General features: G+C 36.0%; 2 protein-coding genes across 8 annotated transcripts; one reads left to right on the top strand and one right to left on the bottom strand.

Annotated features, from left to right (window-relative positions):
- Positions 1 to 3,297: 3,297 nt before the first annotated feature.
- LOC120771752 lies at positions 3,298 to 8,610 on the bottom strand. 4 transcript variants are annotated; one of them, XM_040099931.1, is made up of 9 exons: positions 7,369 to 7,759; positions 7,041 to 7,275; positions 6,740 to 6,976; positions 6,584 to 6,678; positions 5,924 to 6,518; positions 5,802 to 5,855; positions 4,788 to 5,747; positions 4,422 to 4,651; positions 3,298 to 3,877 (listed from the first exon to the last, which is right to left on the bottom strand). In XM_040099931.1, exons 1-9 carry the CDS (start codon positions 7,446 to 7,448, stop codon positions 3,709 to 3,711), a joined length of 2,655 nt encoding a protein of 884 aa, XP_039955865.1. In that variant the 5' UTR covers positions 7,449 to 7,759; the 3' UTR covers positions 3,298 to 3,708. The 4 variants fall into 4 exon arrangements, with proteins under 4 accessions (XP_039955865.1, XP_039955864.1, XP_039955866.1 ...); XM_040099930.1 differs by having other exon boundaries at positions 4,788 to 5,855; positions 7,369 to 7,448; XM_040099932.1 differs by lacking the exon at positions 7,369 to 7,759 and adding an exon at positions 8,407 to 8,610 and having other exon boundaries at positions 3,709 to 3,877; positions 4,788 to 5,855.
- Positions 8,611 to 8,997: 387 nt separating this feature from the next.
- Positions 8,998 to 24,373, top strand: LOC120770002 (semaphorin-1A). Of its 4 annotated transcripts, XM_040097092.1 has the most exons (9): positions 8,998 to 9,119; positions 9,396 to 10,129; positions 17,602 to 18,221; positions 18,359 to 18,452; positions 18,566 to 19,094; positions 19,307 to 19,448; positions 19,517 to 20,674; positions 20,745 to 20,928; positions 21,000 to 24,373. In XM_040097092.1, the coding sequence occupies exons 3-9, from the start codon at positions 18,077 to 18,079 to the stop codon at positions 21,199 to 21,201; spliced, it is 2,454 nt and encodes an 817-aa protein (XP_039953026.1). In that variant the 5' UTR covers positions 8,998 to 9,119; positions 9,396 to 10,129; positions 17,602 to 18,076; the 3' UTR covers positions 21,202 to 24,373. The 4 variants fall into 4 exon arrangements, with proteins under 4 accessions (XP_039953026.1, XP_039953029.1, XP_039953027.1 ...); XM_040097095.1 differs by lacking the exon at positions 9,396 to 10,129; XM_040097093.1 differs by lacking the exon at positions 9,396 to 10,129 and having other exon boundaries at positions 8,998 to 9,287.
- Positions 24,374 to 26,406: the final 2,033 nt, after the last annotated feature.

Genomic DNA, 26,406 nt, shown 5'->3' with positions numbered 1-26,406 from the left:
GAGCCATTCAAACACGGCGGCAAAGAACTGATAAGGACCATGCATCAGCTTCTTTGTAAAATATGGTCGGACGAAAGCATGCCCAGCGATTGGAATTTAAGTGTGCTATGCCCAATCCATAAAAAAGGAGACCCCACAATCTGCGCCAACTACCGTGGGATTAGCCTCCTCAACATCGCATATAAGGTTCTATCGAGCGTATTGTGTGAAAGATTAAAGCCCACCGTCAACAAACTGTTTGGACCTTATCAGTGTGGCTTCAGACCTGGAAAATCAACAACCGACCAGATATTCACCATGCGCCAAGTCTTGGAAAAGACCCGTGAAAGGAGAATCGACACACACCACCTCTTCGTCGATTTCAAAGCTGCTTTCGATAGCACGAAAAGGAGCTGCCTTTATGCCGCGATGTCTGGATTTGGTATCCCCGCAAAACTTTGTGTTGAGCAACACCAAAAGCTCCGTCAGAATCGGGAAGGACCTCTCCGAGCCGTTCAATACCAAACGAGGTTTCAGACATGGCGATTCCCTATCGTGCGACTTTTTCATCCTGCTTCTGGAGAACCTGCCGCAGAACTAAATAGAGAAGGTACCATCTTCTATAAGAGTGTACAGCTGCTGGCGTATGCCGATGATATTGATATCATCGGCCTTAACACCCGCGCCGTTAGTTCTGCTTTCTCCAGACTGGACAAGGAAGCAAAACAAATGAGTTTTGCAGTGAACGAGGGCAAAACGAAATATCTCCTGTCATCAAACAAACAGTCGTCGCGCTCGCGACTTGGCACTCACGTCACTGTTGACAGTCATAACTTTGAAGTTGTAGATAATTTCGTCTATCTTGGAACCAGCGTAAACACCACCAACAATGTCAGCCTAGAAATCCAACGCAGGATAACTCTTGCCAACAGGTGTTACTTCGGATTGAGTAGGCAATTGAGAAGCAAAGTCCTCTCTCGACAAACAAAAACCAAACACTATAAGTCACTCATAATTCCCGTCCTGCTATATGGTGCAGAGTCCTGGACGATGTCAACAACGGATGAGTCGACGTTGCGAGTTTTCGAGAGAAAAGTTCTGCTAAAGATTTATGGTCCTTTGCGCGTTAGCCACGGCGTATACCGCATTCGATGGAACGATGAGCTGTACGAGATATACGACGACATCGACATAGTTCAGCGAATTAAAAGACAGCGGCTACGCTGGCTAGGTCATGTTGTCCGGATGGACGAAAACACTCCAGCTCTGAAAGTATTCTACGCAGTACCCGCCGGGGGAAGCAGAGGAAGAGGAAGACCTCCACTCCGTTCGAAGGACCAAGTGGAGAAGGACCTGGCTTCGCTTGGAATATCCAATTGGCGCCACGTAGCGAAAAGAAGAAACGACTGGCGCACTCTTGTTAACTCGGCAATAATCGCGTAAGCGGTGTATACGCCAATTAAGAAGAAGAGATTTGATATACGCGTGAATTCTTCGATTTTTACTATGTCTGAATATATTGAACAAGGAAGTGCGATAATGCACCATCTCATACTGCATTGGTTATTTGTGATCATTTCGCCACATTTTCAACTAATATCGTGCCGCAACCACCGCATTCGCCAGATTTACCTTCGTGTAACAATTAGGGATATAAAAGCTGAATCGAAGAAGGCGTGATGGAAATCACGACGGAGGATTTTTCCAAGTGCTATGATGACTGGAACATTCGTTGGCATAAGTTTATTTCAGCGGGAGGGGATTACTTTGAAGGAAATGAAATGGACAAAATTCACCTTTCAATTTGATCACAGTAGTATCATGAGATTCAAACAATATATTGCGACGCAATATATGTTGCAAGTTCTCCCTTTTTGCAAAAAGCATTTATGGACAATTTCAAGGTACAAATTTCAAGCTAAAAACTACAATCATTTCCCTTATCTCTCTCCCTACTGCACTTAATAGTTTATAATAAAATAATTACAGGAAGAATTTGTAGAGGTATTGCACAAGAAAGTGGTTCAGTATTTTTACATTCACATATTATATGTATATATGGAGGCTATTAGCGTACGGGAGTAAAAAAATGTCTAAAAATCTTAGTCTATAGTTAACAAAAATGTGTAATGGCAAATTGTAAATTGGCAAATTGATAAGGCAAATTTAACACATTTTTTTGGTATATATTTATATGATTATTAAATAAAAGTGTAGATGTATACCAAAAAATGTGTTACATTTGCCTAAAAGTGACTGCACAGCCGTCACTTTGTTACATTGGGTATTATAAGCACGAAAGGTTTTAAGGGGGTATTCTACTCTAGAATTTTGAAAAATTCGATTTTTTTCATATATTTAAAGTTTAGATCCTTAAGAACATATCCTCCAAAGGATTTTTAAAAATTAAAATTATTTTAAGACCTACAGTTACTTTAGTGACACAGTGCCTAGCTCGGTTCGGCCGTATCGAATTTTTTAAACGCGTTTTTCTCGAAACTACTTTTTTCCACACGATACCGGCATTATCTCAAGTTCTATACAACCGATTTACTTGAAATTTTGTGTGAACCTTCTTTATATAATCCTTTATCGTTCCTACCAGCATCGTGTCAAAATTTTTGTTTTTTATATTTAAAAAAAATTCAGGAATTTCAAAAAAAAACGTAAAAAATGATTTTTATTTTCAGGCAGTCGCCATTTTTCAAAAATTTTTTTTTTTCGTGTTCCCTGAAATAGGGACTATAACAGCATCCTTACTGATTAAGAATTTCTTTTGATTTTTTTTCAGACCACCAGGAGAGTCAGGATCAATGTCACCAGGATGCGCCATTTTTTTACACCTGTCTCTCCCCCTCCTCTAATTATTTTAATTTTTAATATTTTTTTGTAAAATTTTTTTCCTGTATTCTTAAGATATCAATAAAAACACCAAAAAAAATGGATAGCAAAAATATTAATTGCCTTTTTTTAGGACACCTTAAAAATTACCTGAAATTCATGCTTCTAGAGTAGAATACCCCCTTAATAAAGAGAGCATACTGTTAGGCGCCGTCGCGTAGTTTTAATAGTTCAAATGCTAAGATATTATTTTTAAAAGGTGTTAAGCAAACAAAATTACCAAAATAAATAAATGTTCGATTGTAAAAAAATTTGGTATAAATTGACAAAAAATTTTAATAGTTAAATAATAAAATGTTAATAAAAATCAACAAATCTCTTCTATTACCTGTTCTTTACGAAAAAATGTAGCATAATTTTTTGCGCTGTGAATTTAAATTGTTGATAAAGGAAAAATATTCATATCTCAAAAAACCCTTAATATTCTTTTACTACTATTATAAAACACTTTTTTCATAATTAATATACTCTCTTAAATAACAATATTGAATATGTTTTAGTCGTGTTCATAAAAAGCAACAACTACACTCTTAAGATTTACTTCGAGTCTAACATTTAATTTTTAAGTTTTGAGTACTATAGACAAAATATTTTGTATCTGCTTAGAATTGCCGGCGCTAGGCTAGTGGCGCACTAATGAGTTTAAGTGAAACATATTTTTGTTGTTGATGCGGCTACCGCTACTAAATAGTAATAAATAATAGTATTAATAGTAAATCTAGTCTAGTTTTCTAAATATCACTACTATAAAAATAAAATTTAGAAAGCATAATACATTCATTCACACAATATTTTGCTATCTTACTTTCGCAAATACGTTTATCGAGTTTAAAATAAAATGTATGAATGATCACGTTCCAGATGCGTTTTGGCGCGCATCGCTACATTGCCCATGGGATCGGAGGGTGGCGGTATGCCGTTGGTGGAATGTGCGGCTTCTTTGTAAAAGAATTCAGAACGACCAGACTTGTAGCCATAGTAAACTGCATCGTGTGATCTGAAAAACAGGTATACATATGTACATATTTCGGTTAATTATGTTTATATAAAGGCTCTTTATATTCTTAAGATGAGTGAGTTGTGCCAGCAGACCCAGGCTCTTTCAAATCACGAAACTTATATTCTCAAATCTTAGCTTAGAGGGTCCAGTAAATTTATTTTTGTTGTTTTAATAATCAAGCTGGTACATTTCAGACTATAGGTATATACATACACACATCCTATGCATTCTGATGCGACCTTATAGCGGTCACGCACCAACAACAATTATTTAAACATTGTTATTACTATTATTGTGATAGAATACTTAAGCTAGATTCAGCACTAAAATAGAAAAGAAATTTATTTGCCTTAGTTGAAAATTATCACTCCAAGTCTATGATTTCAAGATTCTTTTGCTTTTTCTTTTCTTTCTTATACTGGCCGATATTAGTAAAAGTTAGCATATCAGTGCATACTCAACAAAGTCTTAGCGATTTAGAGATATTAATTATTGCAATACTATCGAAATCGAATATTCAAAAGCATCGGGCGTTATTCACCTCAAAATCAAGTTAGAGATCTCATCGTTTGGCTGCAATTCTTGATGCATACATTCGAGTATGTTCAATTCCATCGGATTCCATGGTCCATTACGCTCCAACGTATCCCATTTCGCATCGATACTCATGAAACTGTAGGCGCCGTCACGCTTATCGCCTTCCACATTGACATTGAGCATTTGATTTAAATGCAATTCCATATGCGGAAATTTAGCAACACAAACATCGAACTGAAAAAACATAATTAAGTAATAATTTAATGAATTAGATACATATAAACAAATTCTAGATTATATATTTAATAATTTTCTTACAATAAAACATACACACTAATTTCTAAAACATTTCCAAAATGCATCAACTTACCATTTTCTGCACAACGGGCTGCTGGCGCGCCGTTCCCTCCTCCATTAACAGCAGCAGGGTCATATTTTGCTGGCCACACATGTACAACTCCAGTCGCTTCAAACCATTCCTTGTGGACTGTGTGTTTGTAGACAATGTCGCTAAGGCATCCACAGCATCGTCACATATCAAGGAGTTGCGACGCGAGAATACTTTAGACGTGTTTAGTGGCGTTTGAATTTCCACAGCGTTGGCATCCCAAGCACCGCTGCAGTTGTGCTCCTCATTCAACGCCAACACAGAGAGTTTGGCCATGAGCGGTGTGAGTGGCACACCACCAGTTTGCTTACGATTCGCTATAACAAACGGCAGTTCACGCTCATTGTTGGCTGCTGCATCGGCGAGTGGCTTCAGTGGAAGGCTAAGTGATTTCTTATCAATTGGTGTTTTCGCTTTTGTCATCACGGTGGCTGGTTCAGTATTCAAGTTACGATCGGTTTTGAGTTGTGTGCTATTGCAATTATCGCCGAGGTCCTGACGGCACAGCGATTCGTCTAGTTTTTTAAGCTCATTATCGAACTCCTTGAATTCCTCAATGAGTTGTGCGATTTCTACCTCCTTTTTGGCGCTGCCAGTACCGCTGCCATTATCCGCCCACAAGCGGTAGTATTTTTCTATGAACTCTTGGAAGAGGCTACGCGAAATTGGTTGACCATTCTCATTGAAAACGGGATAGGTAGGATCGGTTATGGTGCGGGATGTGCCATTATTCTCATCAGAGTTGTCGGAATTTTGCTCCACTTCAACATCATCGTCATTCTCGATAAAATCAGGAGATTCCATGACCTCAATGCCGCTAATGCTGCCATTGCGATTGACGTCAGACTTAAAGCTATGCGAAAATTGTTTGAGTGATAATTTCTTCGAGATCTTCTTGAGTGAATCTTGCAAGTCGGTGAAAGAGTTGCGCCGCTCCATTTGCTTATTGGGATTAGCAATGAAATTTTGAAAGAATTTCTCAAAGTCAAATTTTACCGAATTCCGTCGGTTGGTACCTTGTATTTTCTGCTTATTCGAGTTGCTCTCATCCTGCAAAATAATAGTTATATATAGTTATATTTGAATAATTTTAATTTTCTAAGGACTTTTATACTCACCTCTGGATTAGCACAGATAGACATAATGTTCCCTACTTGCAGAACTTTATTCTCGGTCATTGGTGTGGAACACACACTAGTACGTCCAATAAATTCCGGATACGAATCAGTCTCATCGAAATTTATCGAAGCAATGCCTGATTCAGGCAGCTCTTTCGAACTGCCCATACCGTTGCGAACACGCAAAGGCAAGTGTGTGGGGCGTATCAGCAATGATTTTGAACGTACTGCAGTGAGTGTTTGCCCCACATCCTTCTCCTCCTCCGCAAGTTCACCTGCCGCACCGCCGGCGGTGCTGCTCTCCTCTGGTATGTGGGTGAAAATTAACGATTTATCGCGTTTCAGTTTACGTTTCACATACTGAAACGGAAACAGACCCTGTGACAGTTGTGTGGTCTGTAATGTTTGAGCGCGCTGCGCATCTGCTGCTAATCGGTTATATTGTTTGACATCCACATAAACCACTAGCATTTGTACGCCGTTGGGTATGTGAAAATCAGTGATGTGTATCTGTTCGGCGGTAGTGCGTATGTGCAACGGATCCGTTAATACAAGCTGCTTAGTTATGGTATCGCCCAATTGAGACGCAACCACTCTGGAAATGAATAAGATTGATGTGTTTAACCATAAAATCTCCAATGTGAATATAACACTACACACTTGTTATGGTAAAGTACGGCGCCGCCCAATATGCCCGTGGTCTGCTGACAGCACTGTAATGTTTGTATGGCATCCAAAAATATATTGCTTGCCGTCTGTAAGCAAATGGGAGTGGTTAATTAATTAAATTACACATTTTATGGCAAAATTACAAACCTTCGGCATACGCAGCTTGGGTACGTTTTGGAAAATATGTCCGTTACGTTGCAAAATCGGCAGATATGTTTCGAAAATGTGATATAGCTTTTCGGAGAGATTCTTATATTGCGCTTGTTGTGGAAACTGATCAAAGAGACTTTGCAAATCACGATGGAAGAATTTCACAAGAGAGGCAAGCAAATCAGCACGTTTTTCGAGTAAATAATCTGAGATGTTGCGGTCCGTGCCGACAGCCTGGAGATCCATAAATTTATTTATTAAGGCAAATAAAATTCAACTTGTTTAAAAATACACTAACCAAGGTAAATCTGCCAAATTCCTTTAACACAAATTTACCGTTTTGCAAAGCCATAATTTTCGGTTTGCAGAAACAGTCTTTTAGGAAGTACGATGTACCCATTAGTTGCCCACAAAGTGCCACTTTCTGTGTGTCTGATACCCAACTTGGGTGAAAGTAGAGAACTGCTTCCACCGGATCATCTGCTTCGTCCTTGAGACATTCTGTGTCATAGACGAAGACAATCATTGTCTCCCTGTAAATATATAAAAATATTTAGTTTAATTTCTTTAAACATCTACCCAAAATAACTGCTTTTAGTCATCGACTTTTAAACCGACAAGAGTACCTTTCCTCCTTGTTTCTTCTCTTGGCCCGCTCCAGTTTAGGCCAACGCAAACGTAAAGGCGTACGGAAACCACTGAACATTTTTATATTTTTGTGTTCGAAAGCCTACAATTTTATATTTTGACGTTAAGAACAACAGAATTTAATACACTTTAGTAGCTTTGCCAGATTTGTAGTGTTGGCTTATTGGCACAATCGCGACTAAATGAGCGTTTATCAACTTGGTAGTGATAAACCTATTTGCTATTTACAACGCTACAGCACGTCACAAAAGTGAAACTGATAACACTGTCCCTACTATTTGCCCCGCAGTTACCTCTCGTACCATAGCAGCAAGTATCACTATGGTTGAAATACAATTATGTTTGTCTCCAAACTCATTCTAAGAATATAATCAGTAACACAGTACAAACCAATTAAATTACCATTTACTAAACGTATTGCTCCTCGCAGGCGGAGAGTCTATAGTTGATTGAGCGTATTTGAAGAGTCGTGGGAAATAATAAGGCGTGTTCACATTATCGTGAGGTGGGGGAGGGTAAACAAATAGCAATTAGCCGATTGAAATATGAGAAGACAGGAGAGTAAAGTTGAATAAATAACATTCTTGCCCGTTTATGTTGTTATTGTTATTGTGAATGAAGTATGAGGAGGGGTTAGGCACATCAATTATACTAGAAGCCCACTTTGATTTTTTTATATGAATGTTGTTATTGCAGCAGTCAGTATGGATGCACTTAAAAAAGTAAAAACAACTATATTGCGGGTGTGTAGTAAACATGAAAGCGAAGCATTATAAAAAGGAAATGGTGAAAAGTAGATGTGGGGCAAGGGTGAATAGAATAGATATTTTTCCACAAAAAGAAACATATAAAACCTTTTTATATGCAAGCGCATTTGGTTGAACAAGCATTTTTGTATTAATAATGGTTTATTAAATTTCCAATCAACAAATCATTATTATCAAGGTGTGTATGGCAGGTCTCAATCACTATGGAACCGTCGTTATTAATAACACATAATATTCATAATCACTTACTTAGCCATACTTATAGATTTGACTTTCTCCACAAAAGAGTCCACACAATTAGCAAATCTTTGTACTTTGGATGCAATATATTATTTTTAATTTAGCATATTCAAAATTGCAGAATATTTTAAGTACTACAGGAATTTTTAATTTTAAATTCCATTGCACGACTGGACGATACCAAGAGGGTTGAATTTTTTCTTATCAGTGCAAGTTCTACTTATCCGAAATGTCAAAATGCATAATTTATCGATTTTCAAATTATAAGTTGAGAGCCGCTGTGGTGCTACAACAGTGAATTAAAAACTTTTGGAGAACAGTTCACAGTTGTGGCGAATTAATTGAAAGTTTAGAAAATGGAATTAATAAGTAAAAAATAAATAAAAGATATATAACTATAAATGTATAAAACTGTAATATTTGACAAATCTAATCATATAAGAAATACTTATTAAATAATACTGATTTATTGAGATCACAAAAGATTCCAATTGTTACAATAGCTAAAAATATTTAGCAGCACATGCAACCCTGTGAAATTTCATGGCCACCCTGGTGGCTGGGCAAATTCATCCACTTTATGTATAGATACAGAAGCATAGAGAGTGATTTCAGCTATGGCCACCAACGAACTCAAATGAATTAAATTGTGCTAAAGATTTGTGTTTTGTTTATTTGTTGTTTTAAATTAATTAATATTTTAAAATTTTCTCTGATTTTTGGTGAGTTCTAAGTGCTATTAAAGCTTTGAGGAAGCAAAATATCAATTGTAACTGTGCTAATTAGTGGAAAATAGAGCAGCAAAACCAGTTGAAAGTGCAGGAAATTGGGACTCATTACCCGTTTTCGTATGTTCTTCGAGCTGCTTATACTGGACGCTGCAATAAAACGTACATAAAAGTACATATGTGTGTGTGTCCGATAGCGTCGTGTTGGTTTTTATTTGTGTATGTATGGGTGCGAGTTTTGTATATATTTTTTTGTTGTTATTCAAACAGGTTTTGCTGGAGTACGCTACTGGCAAACATGAAAACTAAAAACAATCAAGCTTAGTGTAGTGTGGGGCAACAGCAACAACAAGCATACTTAATATATGCATAAAAGAAGAAACAAAAAATAAGAAAAGAAGAAATAACGTCAACACCGTAGCTACAACGATACTATTGACGACAGCTACGACTAGTTGACAATGTTTGTGGTGTTGGTGTTACTTTTGTGCATATTGAACAGAGGGGGACAAGGCGATGTGCAGTGACAAACCAAAAAAAAAAAAAACAAAACTCGTCATAAGTGGGGCCACAGGTGAATTGGAGTGGATTGCTTTAAGGCGGGACCCACACGCTCTTCTCGGTCGATAACTCGTATGAGAGCGTGTTCGCTCGTCTATTGCTTATTAAATTGTTGACTGGCTCACTAGTTGTGGCAGCTATTGAACAGCAGCATACAGAACTAAAAAAGAATAGAAATAGAAGAGTTGAATAAAAAACAATTAATGAAACTATTGAACAAACTAGCATCGAAGTCAAAGGTGCAGAAGGAGCCATGTTTGCTTGGGTTGAGTGTTGGCGGTAGTGTTGAGATACAATTGGCAGTCGCGGCAATAATAGAGCAACTCTAAAAGTGGCAATAACCACTTAAATCGTGTGGATAAAAAACTACAGCCTGATGCTTAAAACTTCTATGTTTGCATTTTACTGTTATAATAATTTTCTACGTCGTTTTGTCTACCAAAGTAAATATGGTTTATGTGGTTTTTAATAAATGTGATTTGCAAACTTGTACAATTTATAAACTGCATACGGTGTCATGTACAATTTTATATATGTATTTCAATTTACACTGGAGAAAAGCTACCATATCTTATGATGCTGTATGGAAAGTTAGATTAGTTGGTGCTTAAATTTGTGAAAAAATTACTCATAACGGAAGGGATGATGAATTGCTGCAGCATTACCGCTCCCAATCAGTAACTCTTCAGGCTACGATTTTTGCTGTACAAATTATCCATACTATATATGTATGTATGTATGTATGTATGTATGTACATATGTATGTAAATAATGCGTACAATCATCTTTAAAACACTGCTGCAAATCGTCAACTGTTCATGCTACTGTTTGTACTGTAATTTTTGTGATTAGCATTTTTATCAATTAGCGGATGCGCGAACGTGACGTGTTGCGATTTCAAGTACAACTATAAAAGCAGAACTGAGCTCGATTTTGGCTCTTGAAATTTACATACTATTATACAAATTTACATTTTTCATTCATGGTTTTTGGGAAGTAGGAAAGCACAGCATTTTGTCGGTACCTTATCTGGGCAAAGTATTATGTGTGGGCGCTGGCAATGAATATGAATTAGCTATACAACGAATGCGAACTATAAATCAGGTACATAGTATTAAATATCTCGGCTGGGGTTTAGAATAGCATCCCCCGATTTCGGGGCACGATTCCGATTAGTTTGGCGGAGGGGTAAAAAAGCCGAATTTCCGTATAAATGGGGTATGTTTGGATAGGGGAGCTTCTCCAGAGAAGAAATATCCAAAAATAATAAAAAAATAGCTTTAATTTTTTAAAATATGCACGATTAAAAGTTCAAAAGTTTGCATTAATAACACATGGTATTTCTCTATGTTTCAGTAGATTTTTTCACGTTTTTCACTGTGTATATTTAAATATACACTCTAAACATTGAAATAAGTTCACATTTCACTTTTATTTTGCTATATTTTACCTAAATTTATTAATTTAAAAATCACTTAGCACACTCATCGTTGAAAAGGTTAGATTGTTTACAATTATAAGGAAAACGAGCCTTGCCACATCTTAAACAGTAAATATGTAGGATTTTTATCAATTTTTCTTTATTTGCTTTTTCGCGTGATTCTTTTTCTATATTAACTATAAGAAAAAATACTTTCTACATATGTATGTATATGTGTAATATGTAATTTATGTGACTGAAGTACTTTCGCGTAGTACTATATTTTTGTACATACACAGATATGTTTATGTAAGATCAATTTGAACAAAATGTAAATTTGCGCTCGTGCAGTAACGCTTAATGCGATTAACATTCCAACACACAACAATATGATGTGTCAATAATGATTACTATTATATCTGCGCGTGTTCCATATGAATCACGCCTTTTATAGTTAATCAATTATTGAAATCATAACTATTATTTCCTCAAATACGCAGGTGAATGTACAAACTTCATTTTATAGAATGCTGATGATAACATGATTCTTGTATCCACTTATGAGCACTTATAAAGGTTTGCGGTACCTATAACCATATATATTTTTTAATCAGGACTTCCTCTTTCCAACGGCACATTCAAATCGCGGCGGCAAAGAAATCGGAATTGTGCCAAAGGTTTGTCCATAAGCGTTTTCTACGCCAGTATAGAAGAAGAAGATATAATTTTATGTACATATATGTATGCTCTCTGTCAATAGAGTATCGGGAATTCTTCATTTCCTTCTCTTATCTACCGTTTATATGGAAGACAGATACATTTTTTTTCCAAGATTTCCTTAATTATGATGCCAAAAATTAGCGCGATCTGTCAACCAGAGTGTTTACAGCAACTGTTTATGTCAGCCGATCTCAAGAATGTTTGACGAATTTTAAAATTTAAATCAACGTATTTGTGCTAAATTTTGGCCAAACACTCAACGAATATCATTGAACAGGCACCATATTCACCTGATACGGTCCCTGTGACTTTTACTTTTCTCCACACTAAAATATCCACTTCGGGGAATACGCTTCGACTCAATTGAAGACATCAAAAAAATTAGACGCGAGAACTGAAGGCCATCCCGGAAAGTGCCTATAAAAATTGTTTTTACGATTGGAAGAAGCGTTGGCACATGCGCATCGCTTTGAAGGCGATAAAATAAATTTGGATGATGATTGAAAAATTTTCATTTTGTTTATAAATTCCCGATACTTTCTTGACAGGGTGTATATAACTCTGCATCGATTAATACAAAAGGACGGTAGGTGAACAAAACTATTATACTGGTCCTCAACTACGCCGTACCAATATAGTCGCCTGGATGCAGTGGAACGCAGATGAAGAAGCTTCAGACTTGCCAGAACACTGCACTCCGGACCACGACAGGATGCCTCTTGATATCTCCCATCGAACATCTACATAGTGAAGCGCTTATGCTCCCGGTTAAGGAGCATAATGAACTCCTCTACAAGCAGTTCCTGCTGAGATGTTTTCGCAGAAATCATCCCTGCAGCCACCTGCTTGGAGCGGAACCGCCTCCTAGGTACATCAAAGGGTCTTTCCTCAATTACTTCGACGACATCGAACAATTCGCCGACAGGACTTCGGACGCAACTAACTTCCGACAGGTTCTGATCGCCATTCACAGTGGAGCTATCAACACCTTCACCGACTCTCTTCCAGTGAATGGCGTTCTTGGAGTCAAATCACCACCCATTGCAGACGAAGAGCTCGAGTTGCCGCGAGAAACGCGAGTGTTCCTTGCGCAGCTTCGTTCTGGCTATTGTAGCAGGCTAAACTCCCACTTGTTCAGAATAGACCTCGGCATATCCAACATATGTCCTGCATGCAATCAGTCTCCGCATGACACTGGCTCCGCCAACCCCACTCGTCTAACACCCTTTTCCCTTTGGTCCGACCCCGTTGAAACAGCACGTTTCCTGGGCCTGCCGCTAGATGACGTCGATGACAACTTAGATAATCTTCACCATCCTAACAGGTACTAGATAACAACATTATACTGTCTGTTCCAAGGTGTTGCGTTAGTATAAGAAGTACAATAGAAAGTAAAAGATAATTAATTTTCGGGGAAAACAAATTTTTGGCCAATCCAGCCATGTTTGGGGATATGTGCATGTATGTAAATACTTTTATAAACAATGATGAAGATGAAATACAATTTGGCATTGAAATTTTCCATAAGCGTCCGCAATTTATACTTACCTTAAATTTTTGCTAACCAAAACATTTGTTGCTATATAAATTAGCTGGAAAAAATCCAAATTCACAAGGTGAATGTAACGTAATTAACGATAATTAAACTTTGCTTTTTCATGCACGCGGTGAATTCAACCAGAAAAAGATATTTCGGTATATAGAAATAATAGAATAGAGATACAGAGGGATGAATTTTCATTGCTTAAAGCGATGTAAGAATTAACACTATCATTCGTCTTTCACCGCGCTCAACGTCGTAACACCGTTAAAATACATAACAATTATTATTACTATTTATTTATACATTTTTATACCCTTGCAACCAGTTGCTACAGAATATTATAGTTTTGTTCACCTAAAACTAAGCGAGATAGATATGAGGTTATACTATATACTTATAAATAAATGATCAGGGTGACGAGAAAAGTTGAAATCCGATTGACTGTCTGTCTGTCTGTCCGTGCAAGCTATAACTTGAGTAATAATTGAGATATTATTGAAACTTGGTACACGGGTTTCTTAGTACAAAAAAAGTTCGAGTTCGTAGATGGGCGTAATCGGACCATTGCCACGCCCAACAATTGCCATTAACCCGCTCACTTCTCATATAACGGTAATGTTCAAAACTACTAATAGCACGATAAATCAATAAATAAATGCGCCAGAAATGTGAAATGCCGCCAGGATGGTATGACAAGGCTTTAGTGGAGCCGGCGTAAAAATTGGACGATGAGCGTGGCACCGCCCACTTTTTGGTGAAATCTCATATCTTATCATACCCTACTGACCGATTTCGACAAAATTTGGTACGTGGCATTCTTTTCATATTCTTATGCAACGTTGTGAAGTGAGCGAAATCGGACAATAACCATGGCTACTTCCCATATAGCCCAATTTTAAATTCCAATTGATTCTTTCACTTTTCAGTACACAAATCAAGATGTTTTTAATATAACGGAATAAAATTTTGCAGTAATGATTTCCTTAAAGTATGCCATCTTATGACTAAAAATTATGAAAATCAAACAAAAACTATTCAAGCCCCCAGGACCCCAGTATCTATAGTAGACTTTTGATCGAAAATATCGGTCAATGTCTGAGATATCTAATTGAAATTCAGGGATAGTACTTCTCTAGCAATGGTGTGTGTGTCAAAAATGGGTTGAATAAGATTAATACTTCCCGTAGCCCCCATATACCCAATATAAAGATAATGAACTTCCAGGTGATTTTGTACCGCATATATCGGCCAATATGTGAGTCATCTCAATAAAATGAGCTAGCGTGTTGTTCTCATAACAGTGTATTTTTGTGCCTAAAAAAGATAAATTTGAGCGAAAATTTGAATTGGCCCCCATATAACTAATATCAGGATTTTCTAACATACGGCTGACCTTACTTTATATGATTGGTTCTACATTTTAAAGTATTTCCCTGAGTGTAAAATGTTCGGTTGCACCCGAACTTACCCCTTCCTTAATTGCTTCTTTTAATTTTTCCACCACCCAAAAGCGTAAAAGTGTATGAGTCATGCCCCAGTTCATTGTGGTGTAGAGTGTAACTTTTCTCCAATTGTTGTTTTCTTGGGTTGTCTATTGTTGAAGTGGTCGCATTGTAAAATGAAATTTGGTAGGTAGCATTAACTATCGATGGCATTAACAATCGTTGACGTTTGAGTGCGAATCAGTAACCCAACCGTGAGAATACAAAAATTTGTGCAATTGACACGTTAGAGAGTTTTGACATTGAAAATCATTACTATTATTTATTATGTATTGTAATTAACGTTCATTTAGTGTTATGTTAGATGACGTTCTTGAATATTTTCTTTGAACTCATTTTCGACGTAAGCGTGAGTTGTTTCAATGGAGATTTAGAATAAAATTTTAAATATTGTGAAGTAATCATAACATAAAATCAGAAGCAAATAAAAAAATACTGCAATAAGAAACGTTGTCATGGTATAAGTATAATTTAAATCGCTAGAACATAACATAATCAAATCTACATAAAAAATGCTTTTTAAAACAGGTGTGAGTAAATATTAAGCCGCTATAAATTATACAGCATGGGCATCTAGTGTTCAAAAGTGGAGCACGGTATCTACATATGCACCAAATGTACATATATGTATATGTACATACATATGTATGTACATAAATAAATAAATAAAAATAAACGCACAAGTGGAGTAGTTTGATAGGAGAACAAAAAAGAGAAGGAAATGTAGAGATAAATAATTGTGTATAAAAGCATTTTCACAAATCTTTACATTTGTATAGAATTGTGCATATGCCCATCCGCCAAGCTAAATTATCGAACATATGGATGGACACACGTTTTAAATAAATACTTTGTATGCAAAATATTTGTACAGTACACTTCTTTTTCGGTTTGAGCTGTTTCATATGGCTATCAAGTAAACATACTAGGTAGTTGATTATGCGTATGTATCTATGTATATACATATTTGTAGAAATTTTATATCGGTCACATTAAAAAAGCGAATATTTGTGTTAAGAAATTAAGTGCTGAGAAAGCTAAGCTAGTGTGAGTTGAGCCAATTTCTTGGAACTTGAACATTTGGTTATTACACATTTAAATATTTTATTGAAAATCCATTAAGCTTAAAGTTTTTATTAAAAATATTTAAGGAAACTTACATTATACAGTTCTAAGTGTACAAAATTTAATGATATTTTTTATATTTTGAAAATAGTTGCGAGTTGTATTTTTCTATGATTTTATCATGATCAAATTAAGAATAAATCGAGTTGTAGTATAATGTTTATATCTAAATATTTATTTGAAATGCCAATGAATCTTTAGTCAGATTAAGAGTTTTTTATGTTTACCATATCTTAATCGAGTTATTAAAATGCACTTTTTACACATTTTTATTTAAAAAACTTATTTTAATTGTTGGACAGGCTTGCTTATAAACGTCCTCTGTTAAGTCAAAAGTTATATTGCATACTTTCCTTCTATGGCATATTTTATGAAATATAGTTATTAAATATTTGTCGGTTTGCTTAACCTTTGCCAGTATATCGAATGTAATAAAATTTCCCACTACTCACTATACGTAAGTTTTTTTCTTGTATCCGCTAGACACTTTTTCGGAATACCATATTCGTAAGATAACATGGCATTTTCATTGTGAAAAGCGGAAAATATTGCCATGTAATCCTCACAATCGAACCGTTCAAATCTCAAAGTAAACATGTTTGATCTCATCAATAACAATGTATGCGGGCACATCGGCATTTCTCTTGTTGACTTTTGTTACTTGCTGCGACTGCTGCTGTTGTTGCTGTTCGAAAGCAAAGAAAAAGTCAACTCGACTGACTATTGTTGTCACTACCGCTGTCGTGTTTAGTATATCAATGCTGTCTGCTGACACACCGGGTGGCTGTCTGCTTGTTTATTTTGATGCAGCCAACAGGCAGTGAATTCACATCCATTTCTTTCTCATTCCTTTTCTCGCTAATTATCAGCAGTTTAAGTATGGGAAAATGGCAACAATTGACGACCAAAGACGACTGTTTTGTTTGTATTCTAATTTCACTAACCGTTTGTGTACAACATATAGTGCTACATAGTGTTGTTATTTGTGTAATTAATCCTTTGCATCGCGTGCCTGCTCGCATATTTCGAATATTTACACACACCGCTTGTCAATGCTGCCAAAGTCACGTTTTTCCTCAGAAAAAATGGAACAAGAATCGAATAGGACGAGCGTTTTATTTTATTAGTCAGAGTGCAACAGTTTGGTTATAATATAAACAATTTGATGGAAATACCGTACGTGGTTTCCATTAAATTTTTCCAATTTTCTACGAAATGTGTCATCACATGTGTGTGGCGGGTGTGTAGTTACAAAGTGTAAGGTAGAAAGGGCATTCAAAGGACATATTTTCTTGTGCGCGCATGTGCGCATACATATGTCCGCCGTCTGTGCACGATGCTTATAACACCTGTAATACTTGGCTGCCAGCGAAAGGTATCACCAATTTGAAGACCTGATTAGCTGCCGCTCACATACACTCGTTATAATGCGCTTGCGAAATTTCTTTTGATTTTTGCACGTACGTTCCACATATGAAATTTGCACCGAACCTAATATCTATTGCATAGCATCCATCTAATAACATATGTATGTAGTTGCGTTTGATTCTAAAGCTACATATTGTTCTATTTATTAATGCTCTTTATTACCATTCTGTCTTGCAGGTATTTAATTTCCATTGTGTTGAGCGTATTAGAAGCACACAATTAGCGACGTGAGCGTGTTTAAGTCTGGAACACAGTTCCAGACCACCATCACAACACAGGCCGTGTGCCTTTGCCATTTAGTTAGTCTTGCTTGTGGCGTACGTACGCAAATAAGTTTGCTGTGCTCGTTTTTAGTGTATGATGTTAACCGGAAAATATGTGTCAATCCGCAAACAATAATAGCTGCAGTAAACAGCAGTGCCGGTAAAGCGTTTAACGCCCACTGACTCATTGTGTGTATATAAGCTGAATTTGAAGCATAATAATTAACTAACCACATGTTACAATTAACGGCGCATACATACATATATACCTAAATGTACGAAATTTTGTGTGTAAGCAATTGAAAGTGTCGCTGTCGTCATACCATACAACAAGAAAAAGTACATACAGTCATCTATATAATAATAACAATATAATTATAATTGTTACAATGCAAAAGCTGCAGCAGAAACCTACAACCAAAAGAGTGTTCACCATTAAAACACTAATTAGCTGCAGCACGTTATGCCTTCTACTATTACTGCCACATGCCGTACACGCTTGGATGCCCGATGTGCGCCCAGATTTGCAACCTAGTAAGTGTGATGGTGCAGTTGATTATCATTTCCGTTCTTTAAACTCAATTTTAAATACACATAATATGTATAATTATATGCATTCGCTTTATAATTTGCATTTTGTATATTATTCTTTTCTCCTATCGCTACTGCAGAGCAAGATAAAATCATTGCCAAGTTCCTGGGCAACAGCACGGATTATTTTAAAATTTTGGCCTACGATGATGTCACCATACTGGTGGGTGCTAAGTAAGTTCTCAAGCCGCACAGCCCTTATATTAACTTATTTTGTCGCCGACAATTACTTACCACCATCAACATTTCTTTTTGTTTTGGTTCACCTCATTCCCACCTATCTATAGAGACATCATGTACAACATCAGCATGGATGGTTTACGTGAACTCAGTCGACTGGAATGGTTCTCATCCGATGCCGATCGCGAATTGTGTGCACTGAAGGGTAAACTTGAAACTGATTGCCACAACTACATACGCGTATTTGCACGCCTCGATGGTGGGCAAATCTTGTTGTGTGGCACCAATTCTTATAAACCGCGCTGTCGCCATTATGCGCCCGCCACAAGTGAACTGAGCGCAGCCGGTAGTTCCGGCCAACGGTATGAGATTGTACGCGACGTGGAAGCGCAAGGTCTTTGCCCATATAGTCCGGCACATAACAGCACCTATGCATATGCGGACGGTCAACTTTATAGTGCCACCGTTGCTGACTTCTCGGGCAGTGATCCATTGATATATCGCGAAAATTTACGCACCGAACAGTACGATTTGAAACAGTTAAATCAACCAGACTTTGTGGGTGCTGTGGAGCGTGATCGTTATGTTATGTTCTTCTTTCGTGAAATTTCAATGGAGTATATGAATTTCGGCAAGGTGAGTGTGTGATCTTTGCGTGGTATGTAGGGGTCAATAGCAGTGGGTGTGCAATTAATTTAATTTAGATTCGAGGATTAAAAAGATTATATTGACTTAAATTTTTTAAAATTCAAGAAAACATGACATTGAAATAATTATAATAATAAGTTGGTTCCCTTGTATTAATTTAATATTTTAATATTAAATTTAATTTCTCATCTCTTTTTCAGACAATTTACTCAAGAGTTGCTCGCGTATGCAAAAACGATCGTGGGGGTCCGTATTCACTCTCCAAAAGTTGGACTTCATTTTTGAAAGCGCGACTAAATTGCTCTGTACCCGGCGAATTTCCTTTCTACTTCGATGAAATTCGTAAGTTTTAAAATCTAAAATTAAATTTGTTATTTAATATAAAATATCTTTTATATTTTTCCCCGCAGAGGCAATCACACCCATTGTCGAAAGTGGGTCAAATCCACTCATCTATGCCGTCTTCACAACCTCTGTGAACGCCATACCCGGTTCAGCGGTGTGTGCGTTCAATGTAAATGATATTATGGACGCTTTTGAGGGCAGTTTCAAATCGCAAAAAGATAGTCAATCACAATGGCTACCCATACAGGATGAACAAGTGCCGGAATCACGTCCGGGTAAGTGTGTCGAAGATTCGCGAATGCTATCGAGCATTGCGGTGAATTTCGCCAAAACCCATCCATTAATGGAGACTGCTGTGCCCGCGGTTTACGGACGCCCACTACTCACGAAAGTAAATTTACACCATCGACTCACCACAATCGCTATTGATGCACAAATTATGGCATTAAATGGTGAATACTATGATGTTATCTACTCCGGCACAGATGATGGCAGAATAACAAAATTTATTAACATACCTACACCCACTCAGGCAAGCGATTCCACCGGTGTGGACAAATTAAAAACAGTTCTTATCTCTGAGATGCAAGTGCTGCCTTTGGGTGTGCCGGTGCGTGAACTGGTCGTTTCCTCGAAAACCAATCGTCTATTAGTCGTTAGTGATGGCAGTTTGGTTACAGTGCCGTTGCATCATTGTGGGCATATTGTAGACTGTTTGGGTTGTCTCAGTCTTCAAGATCCAAATTGCGCTTGGGATCAGCAGAATCATGAGTGCAAAAGTATTACACCCAACAACATCAAATTCGGCACAAAAGCCTTTCTTCAAAGCTTGAATACTACCAAAAAAGCAGCAGCATCGCTTTGTCCAAAGTACACACGTGGCACACTCATGGCTGACGGCCCAATTGTTGGTGGCGGTATTGCGGCAAGTCCGGGCATTGACTTGGTTACAGCACAACAACAACCACAAGTTGATGAAGAATTGAACAGCAAAAAGTTTCACTACACAAAAGTGAGTGCGGTTAATAGCGTTCCAGTTGGTGCGAGTACAGCTTCATCGGAGAGTGGCGTTTCTGCAGTCGATGAAGTACCCTCTGATAAAGTAACTGATATGGATGCAAGCACAGGCGCTGGTAATGATTACTTGCTGAACAGTTTTAGCGATGGAAATAAAATAACATTACAATCGGTAGATCCCGATGAGCTCATGAACACGCTGAGTGGTGAGTGGGGAAAATCGAGTTTTGATTAAGTGATGAAATTAATTTTCAAACAAAAAAATTAATTTTACAGGTCCATTTCACTCACAAGATGACAGAAAAGACAGACAATTAAAGGTCGCCGGCAAGAGCTTATGTTGGGCCCTCTCGTTTATCGCTTTCGTTGTGGGCATTATTGTTGGATATTATACCTCAAAACGGTTGTGTAAAGCAACATCGCTACATGCAAATCATCGTAATCAATTCACCTCGAATTCGTAAGTTTCATTAATATCAAATCATATTTTTTTTCGAAATCTTCATTTAATTCTTATTACTCGCCACACAGTCAATTCACCGTAAAGCATCATAATAATGGCAAAGATGTCAATCTGCTAATGAATCCGAACCATTTTTCCAGTCTTAAAAAACCCAATCTCGATTTAGAGAAGGATCGCAGCCATGAATGCAAGAACTCTACAGAAAATCTTGAAAAGGAAATACCCTGCAAGACGTCTACTTTAACGAAGGTTAAGCGCACATATATATAATCTATGGCGTATTTGCAACCCGTTGCGAAGCATTGAGTTGCATTTAGAAAACTAGTTGAATTTTTTTAGAATAGTTTATATATATATTTTTTTTTTTGAAAAAAGATTTTGTTTAGGAATTTTCTTGTATGGAAATAGTGTGAAATGCGCGGTGTGTTGTATGCCTGTTGCAAATTAGTCTAGACAAAATTACAATTTACGAAAGACGTTTGCAGGTATAAATGATTTGTATAATGTAAACTTAAACCGTCTAAATGCATGCATCTAAAGGCTATGCACTTAATTAAATTGAACAGTTATGCGTTAAGTGTGCAAATTCAAATTCGTGTACGAGCTCAGTTAAGCTGTAAACAAATTGGGTGATTTTTTTTCAAATAATTATAAGTATATGGCGACCTTTCAACGACGCGCACTTGCCGTGCTGATTTGCACACATGCGCACGACATGTGCATAGCCTATGAAAATGCGAGTCTTAATTTGTATGCAATTTTAATATTAAGTAAATGTAGTTTTTAATTTTATTTAATTAATGTGAGTTTAATTACGAGAAAACTGGGGTTAAAGTGAGTTTTTGTTTTTTCTTTACAAGATCACATTACAATTAAGTACAAATATTATATTATATATATTACAAGTCCGTGTGCGGGTGTGAATACATGTGTTTAGTGTGGCGGGTGACAAACGCAATAGTTGGGTGATTTTATTTTTCTATACAAAAAAAGAAAGCGTATACTCATAATACATGCCACCAACTTTCAACTCTAAACACTTTATTTGAACCCGCAAGCACATGCATCTCAACACTCGTATCGTAAACATATCGAATATCTTTACAATTTATACAGCTCTAATGAGATTTTTGCGAACGTTTTGGTTTAACGCAAATAAAATGGCTACAATAGCGACAGTGTTTGTAGTTTGAGGCAATTCCGACTTCCTTTTGGCTATGAAGTTGATTTTCGCCTCATCACTGCACATCCACTAACACTACGAATTTCGACTTAATACGTACAATAACGCTATACGCACATTATGTGAATAATTACTATAAAGCATAATATTAAATAATAGTAATAACTCAATAATATTACAAAAGCAAACAAGTATTAATGTAATTAGACTGAACGGTTGTCGAACAAAAGCAACACATGGTCAAATAATACATTTATATTTAGTTGGCAGACTCTGGTCTATACTACGGTAAAAAGCAACCCGCGAAAACAGGTGACAATTATGTGACTAACCCGGTTTTTTTTTTCATTGCACTCATGCTCTTGGCTAGTTTTGCGTCTGTTTCGATCGTTGCGCATTCTTTTTAAGTTACATCACGCATCATCATCATGGTACACATCGTCACTGCCATCTTCAACGCTCTCACGCGTGTTCGATTGCGCTTGATATTCATGCATGTAAACAGCGACTTTTGTCAGCACCCATTTGCTCGAGTACCCTCCAATTGTACTTTTACCACTTTCATGCAAACGCAGCATTTTTCCTTACTTTTTTTTTGTCTACATACATTCCCAGCTATTTGTCTGTCGTGCGAGTGAGTCCATTTGATGCATAAACACTTGAGACAATTGTATAATATTATTCTATTAGATGGCTAATAATTCATTCAAGGTCATTACAATGCATGAAAATCCCATAAATAGTAAACGTAATGAATGAGAGTAGTCTATTCTCTATGCTTTGTTGAACAAATTGTTTGTGTAATTGAAATTTGCTTTGAAATTTAAATGATACCCAAGCAGTTTGATGTAATAATGTATTTTTACATATATAAAAAAAACGTCTTGCAGTAAATTTTTAAATTGCAAATTTTTATTACAACCTTTTATGTATTAATTACTACGTCATTAAACAAAATGTTTGTAATGTGCTTCCATTTCAATTAATGGCCTCATGCTTCACTCGCGTGTTCATTAATTTAAAAAATGAAATTGCAACAATATTAAAAAATTGCGAATCAAATTAAAACGTATATTTTCTACAGTGTATCATAAACTTAAAAAAATGATCAACACATTGCATTTGTATAACAAAGAAATAGTCGCACATTCATTAATACTTCATAGTTTGCTTTTTAATTTAAATAGCTCTAAATTTTCACGATGACTCATACATTAACTAATAGCTAGCGAGTATTAATATATTACAAACAAAATCGTAAAAGAAGCTCAATTAGATAGGAATTGAATTGGTATATGTAATATAAATAACTAAAATAAAAAACAGGGTGTATAAATTGGTAAAAAAGGTTTAGGAACAAAATTTTTATATAATATATATTAAGATGAAATTACAAATATCATTGGAAAATGCTGCCTTCGAAATTTAATGCCAATTGACAATAGAAACGATATGTGCAAATAATATTTTTAAAACAAAATCATCATATTAAATGAAAAATATTTTTAGCTCTACAAAATACATCATAAATTGACGAAATTTGTCACGTAAAGCTTTTGCAACACCCTGCATAAATTAAGTACATACAAATTAAATAGATTTTAAAATGTAAAGCCTTAAAAACTATGATAAATATTAAATGTATGCATATATAGTTTCTTGCATAGACGTACTAGTTAAAAAGTTAGTCCGTCCGATTAAGGAATATTTTTAGTAATAAATATGTATCTATGATGAATATTTACAATATATTTTATACAACTATACATAAATAATGTCATAGGTTAGTTTGTAAGTGATTGTAGAAGTATGTAAGCTTAAGAATACATTCGTAGATATATTTCGATTATGGAAATACTAAATATATACATATTTTTTTCTATAGTATAATTATTTGCAATTATAAAACAATGTTATATACAAACACGCACATAAACTTGGGTACATTGTTGTATGAATGACGCGTCGATTTATTGTTTTATACTCGAATCTAGATTATTGTTTAGTGTATCCTTTTTAAACAAAACAAAAAAAAGTTGTGATAGATTTTAAAAAAAAATTGTTTTTCAACATACAAATTATATTCAATCGATTGTACGATTTTTATTGGTTTTAAAACGAGAACAATTTATCGGCGGGGTCTTCCTAATGGTTTTCAGGCCAAAACAAGCTTAAAACGATTTCGATTTGCTCGTTGTTGGAAGATAAAATTTTTGTCCGTATTTTTATTTGAATAAATAGAGTGCTTTTTTAAATAAATAAAATTTGTTTAATTTTATATTTAGTCACCCAAAGGTAATGTACAAACAGTTTGCATCCTAAATATTAATCAGGGGTGTTGTGGAATCCAAGATAGAATTGCAAACCAATTCTGATTTTCAATGGTGTCATAGAATCTGATTAGATTTTCGTCTTCTCGAACAAACGCAAAACCAATATTCGAACCAGCTGTTTACTAATGTGATAAAACTTGCAAATGAATACATTTGGAAGCAGTCCTATTAAAGTTGTTAATAAGTCCCGAATTAAAGGAAGATTTTAAGAGATAACATCTATCGAATGAATAAAGACGCAATTACGTTTTGTAAATCTTATATCTTTAAATATCCGCATTTTTTTTCCAAAAACCCAATAGTTAAGACAATTCGGCTTTTATACTTACTATATGTTTTCCCCTTTAGAAATAAAGATAAATTAATTCGAAATAATAAAATAACTTTTTTTTTTGTTTTCAAAATTATTTTATTTATTGAATCTGGTTTTTCTTAAAGCCTAACAATAAGTAATAAAATCTTAAATCTATTTAAAAACTAGACAGACTCAAGCAAGTGATTGAGCTGTTTTGGTGATACGTCGCTCTTTAATACGCAGGCACATCTCTTCTTTTAAGTCGTGTTTGATCGCAGGAATGTACCAAAGCATTAGCCAAAGGGTTTGGGTGATCTCGGAGTTTAGATATTTACTTCTTTTTTTACCATAGGAATACCAAGGTCTTTATGGATATTTTCGTTACGCATGTACCATGGTGAACACGCGATTGTTCTAAGCATTTTTGATTGGAACCTTTGTATTAGATCAATATTAGTTGCACAGGTCGAACCCCACAGTTGAATGCCATACATCGAAATCGGCTTTATGACCGCAACATCTTCATACATGTTATTTTACTAGATATGTGTTTTCTCCACGTGAGCCTTCTATCTAGGTGAATACCAAGAAATGTTACTTCGTTCGCTTGGGGTACTAAAATATTGTTTATTTTTACTCCCGGGCACATCTTTGGTCTTAGGGAAAATGTAATATGCTTACACTTCTGTTCATTCACATTTATACGCCAGTTGGGTAGTCATTCTTCGACAGACCTTAAGTGCTCGGCTAATATTCTTGATGCTATTAAGCTAATACATTATTAGCTGTTGGAAGATCTGCCGTATATATGCATGATGTATAGAGTTGGGCTTAAAACACTGCCCTGTGGTACACCAGCCCTTATCTGTCGTTCATCAGATATGAAATCTCCCACTTTTACCATAAATTGTCTATTTTTTAAATAATACTCCAATGTTTTATACGTTCTAAAGGTAGAATGTTTTTAATCTTATACAAAAGGCCTTCATGCCACACCTTATCAAACGCTTGAGCCACGTCTAGAAATAAAGCTGAACAGTACTCTCCGTGCTCAAATGCTTTTCTTATTTCGTTAGTAATTCTATTTACTTGCTCTATCGTGCTATGTTTTTCACGAAACCCGAATTGGTGCGTTGGTATTATATTATTTTCGTGGAGGAAAGGAGACATCTTTTATAGTAAACTTCTTCAAATATTTTAGAAAGACAGGGTAGAAGACTGATTGGTCTGTATGAAGACGGCTGTGTCTTTCCCAGGTTTATCTATCAAGATAATCTACGACTTTTTCCATAAATTAGGATAGTATCCGAGATTAAGAATTGCACTGAAGAGCAAAGAGAGCACTTCTACAGCAATAATTGGTAACTCAATTATCATTTTTGGGGAAATATTATCATGTCCCGGCGCCATTTTTGGATTAAGTTCTTTGATGATACCAATAATTTCAGAAGGTGAAGTCTTAAGAGAGTCGAGCGACTCTTTAGCTGTATTGGGTAAGATTGACAGACTAAAGTTGTTCTTTGGCAAATTGGGTTGAAATACCTTTTCTAGGTGATTTGCAAAACAATTAGCCTTTTCCTCGTCACTTCGAGCCCAATTGCCACCCAAGTCTCGTATTGGCAAGTTGGAGTCAGTTGGTGTCTTCATGGACTTTTGGGCTTTCC

This window comes from Bactrocera tryoni, chromosome 3, assembly GCF_016617805.1.
Source record: "Bactrocera tryoni isolate S06 chromosome 3, CSIRO_BtryS06_freeze2, whole genome shotgun sequence".
Classification (NCBI taxonomy): Eukaryota; Metazoa; Arthropoda; class Insecta; order Diptera; family Tephritidae; genus Bactrocera; species Bactrocera tryoni.
The sequence above is the reverse complement of the archived record's forward strand: the minus strand, read 5'-3'. Positions and strand labels throughout refer to the sequence as shown.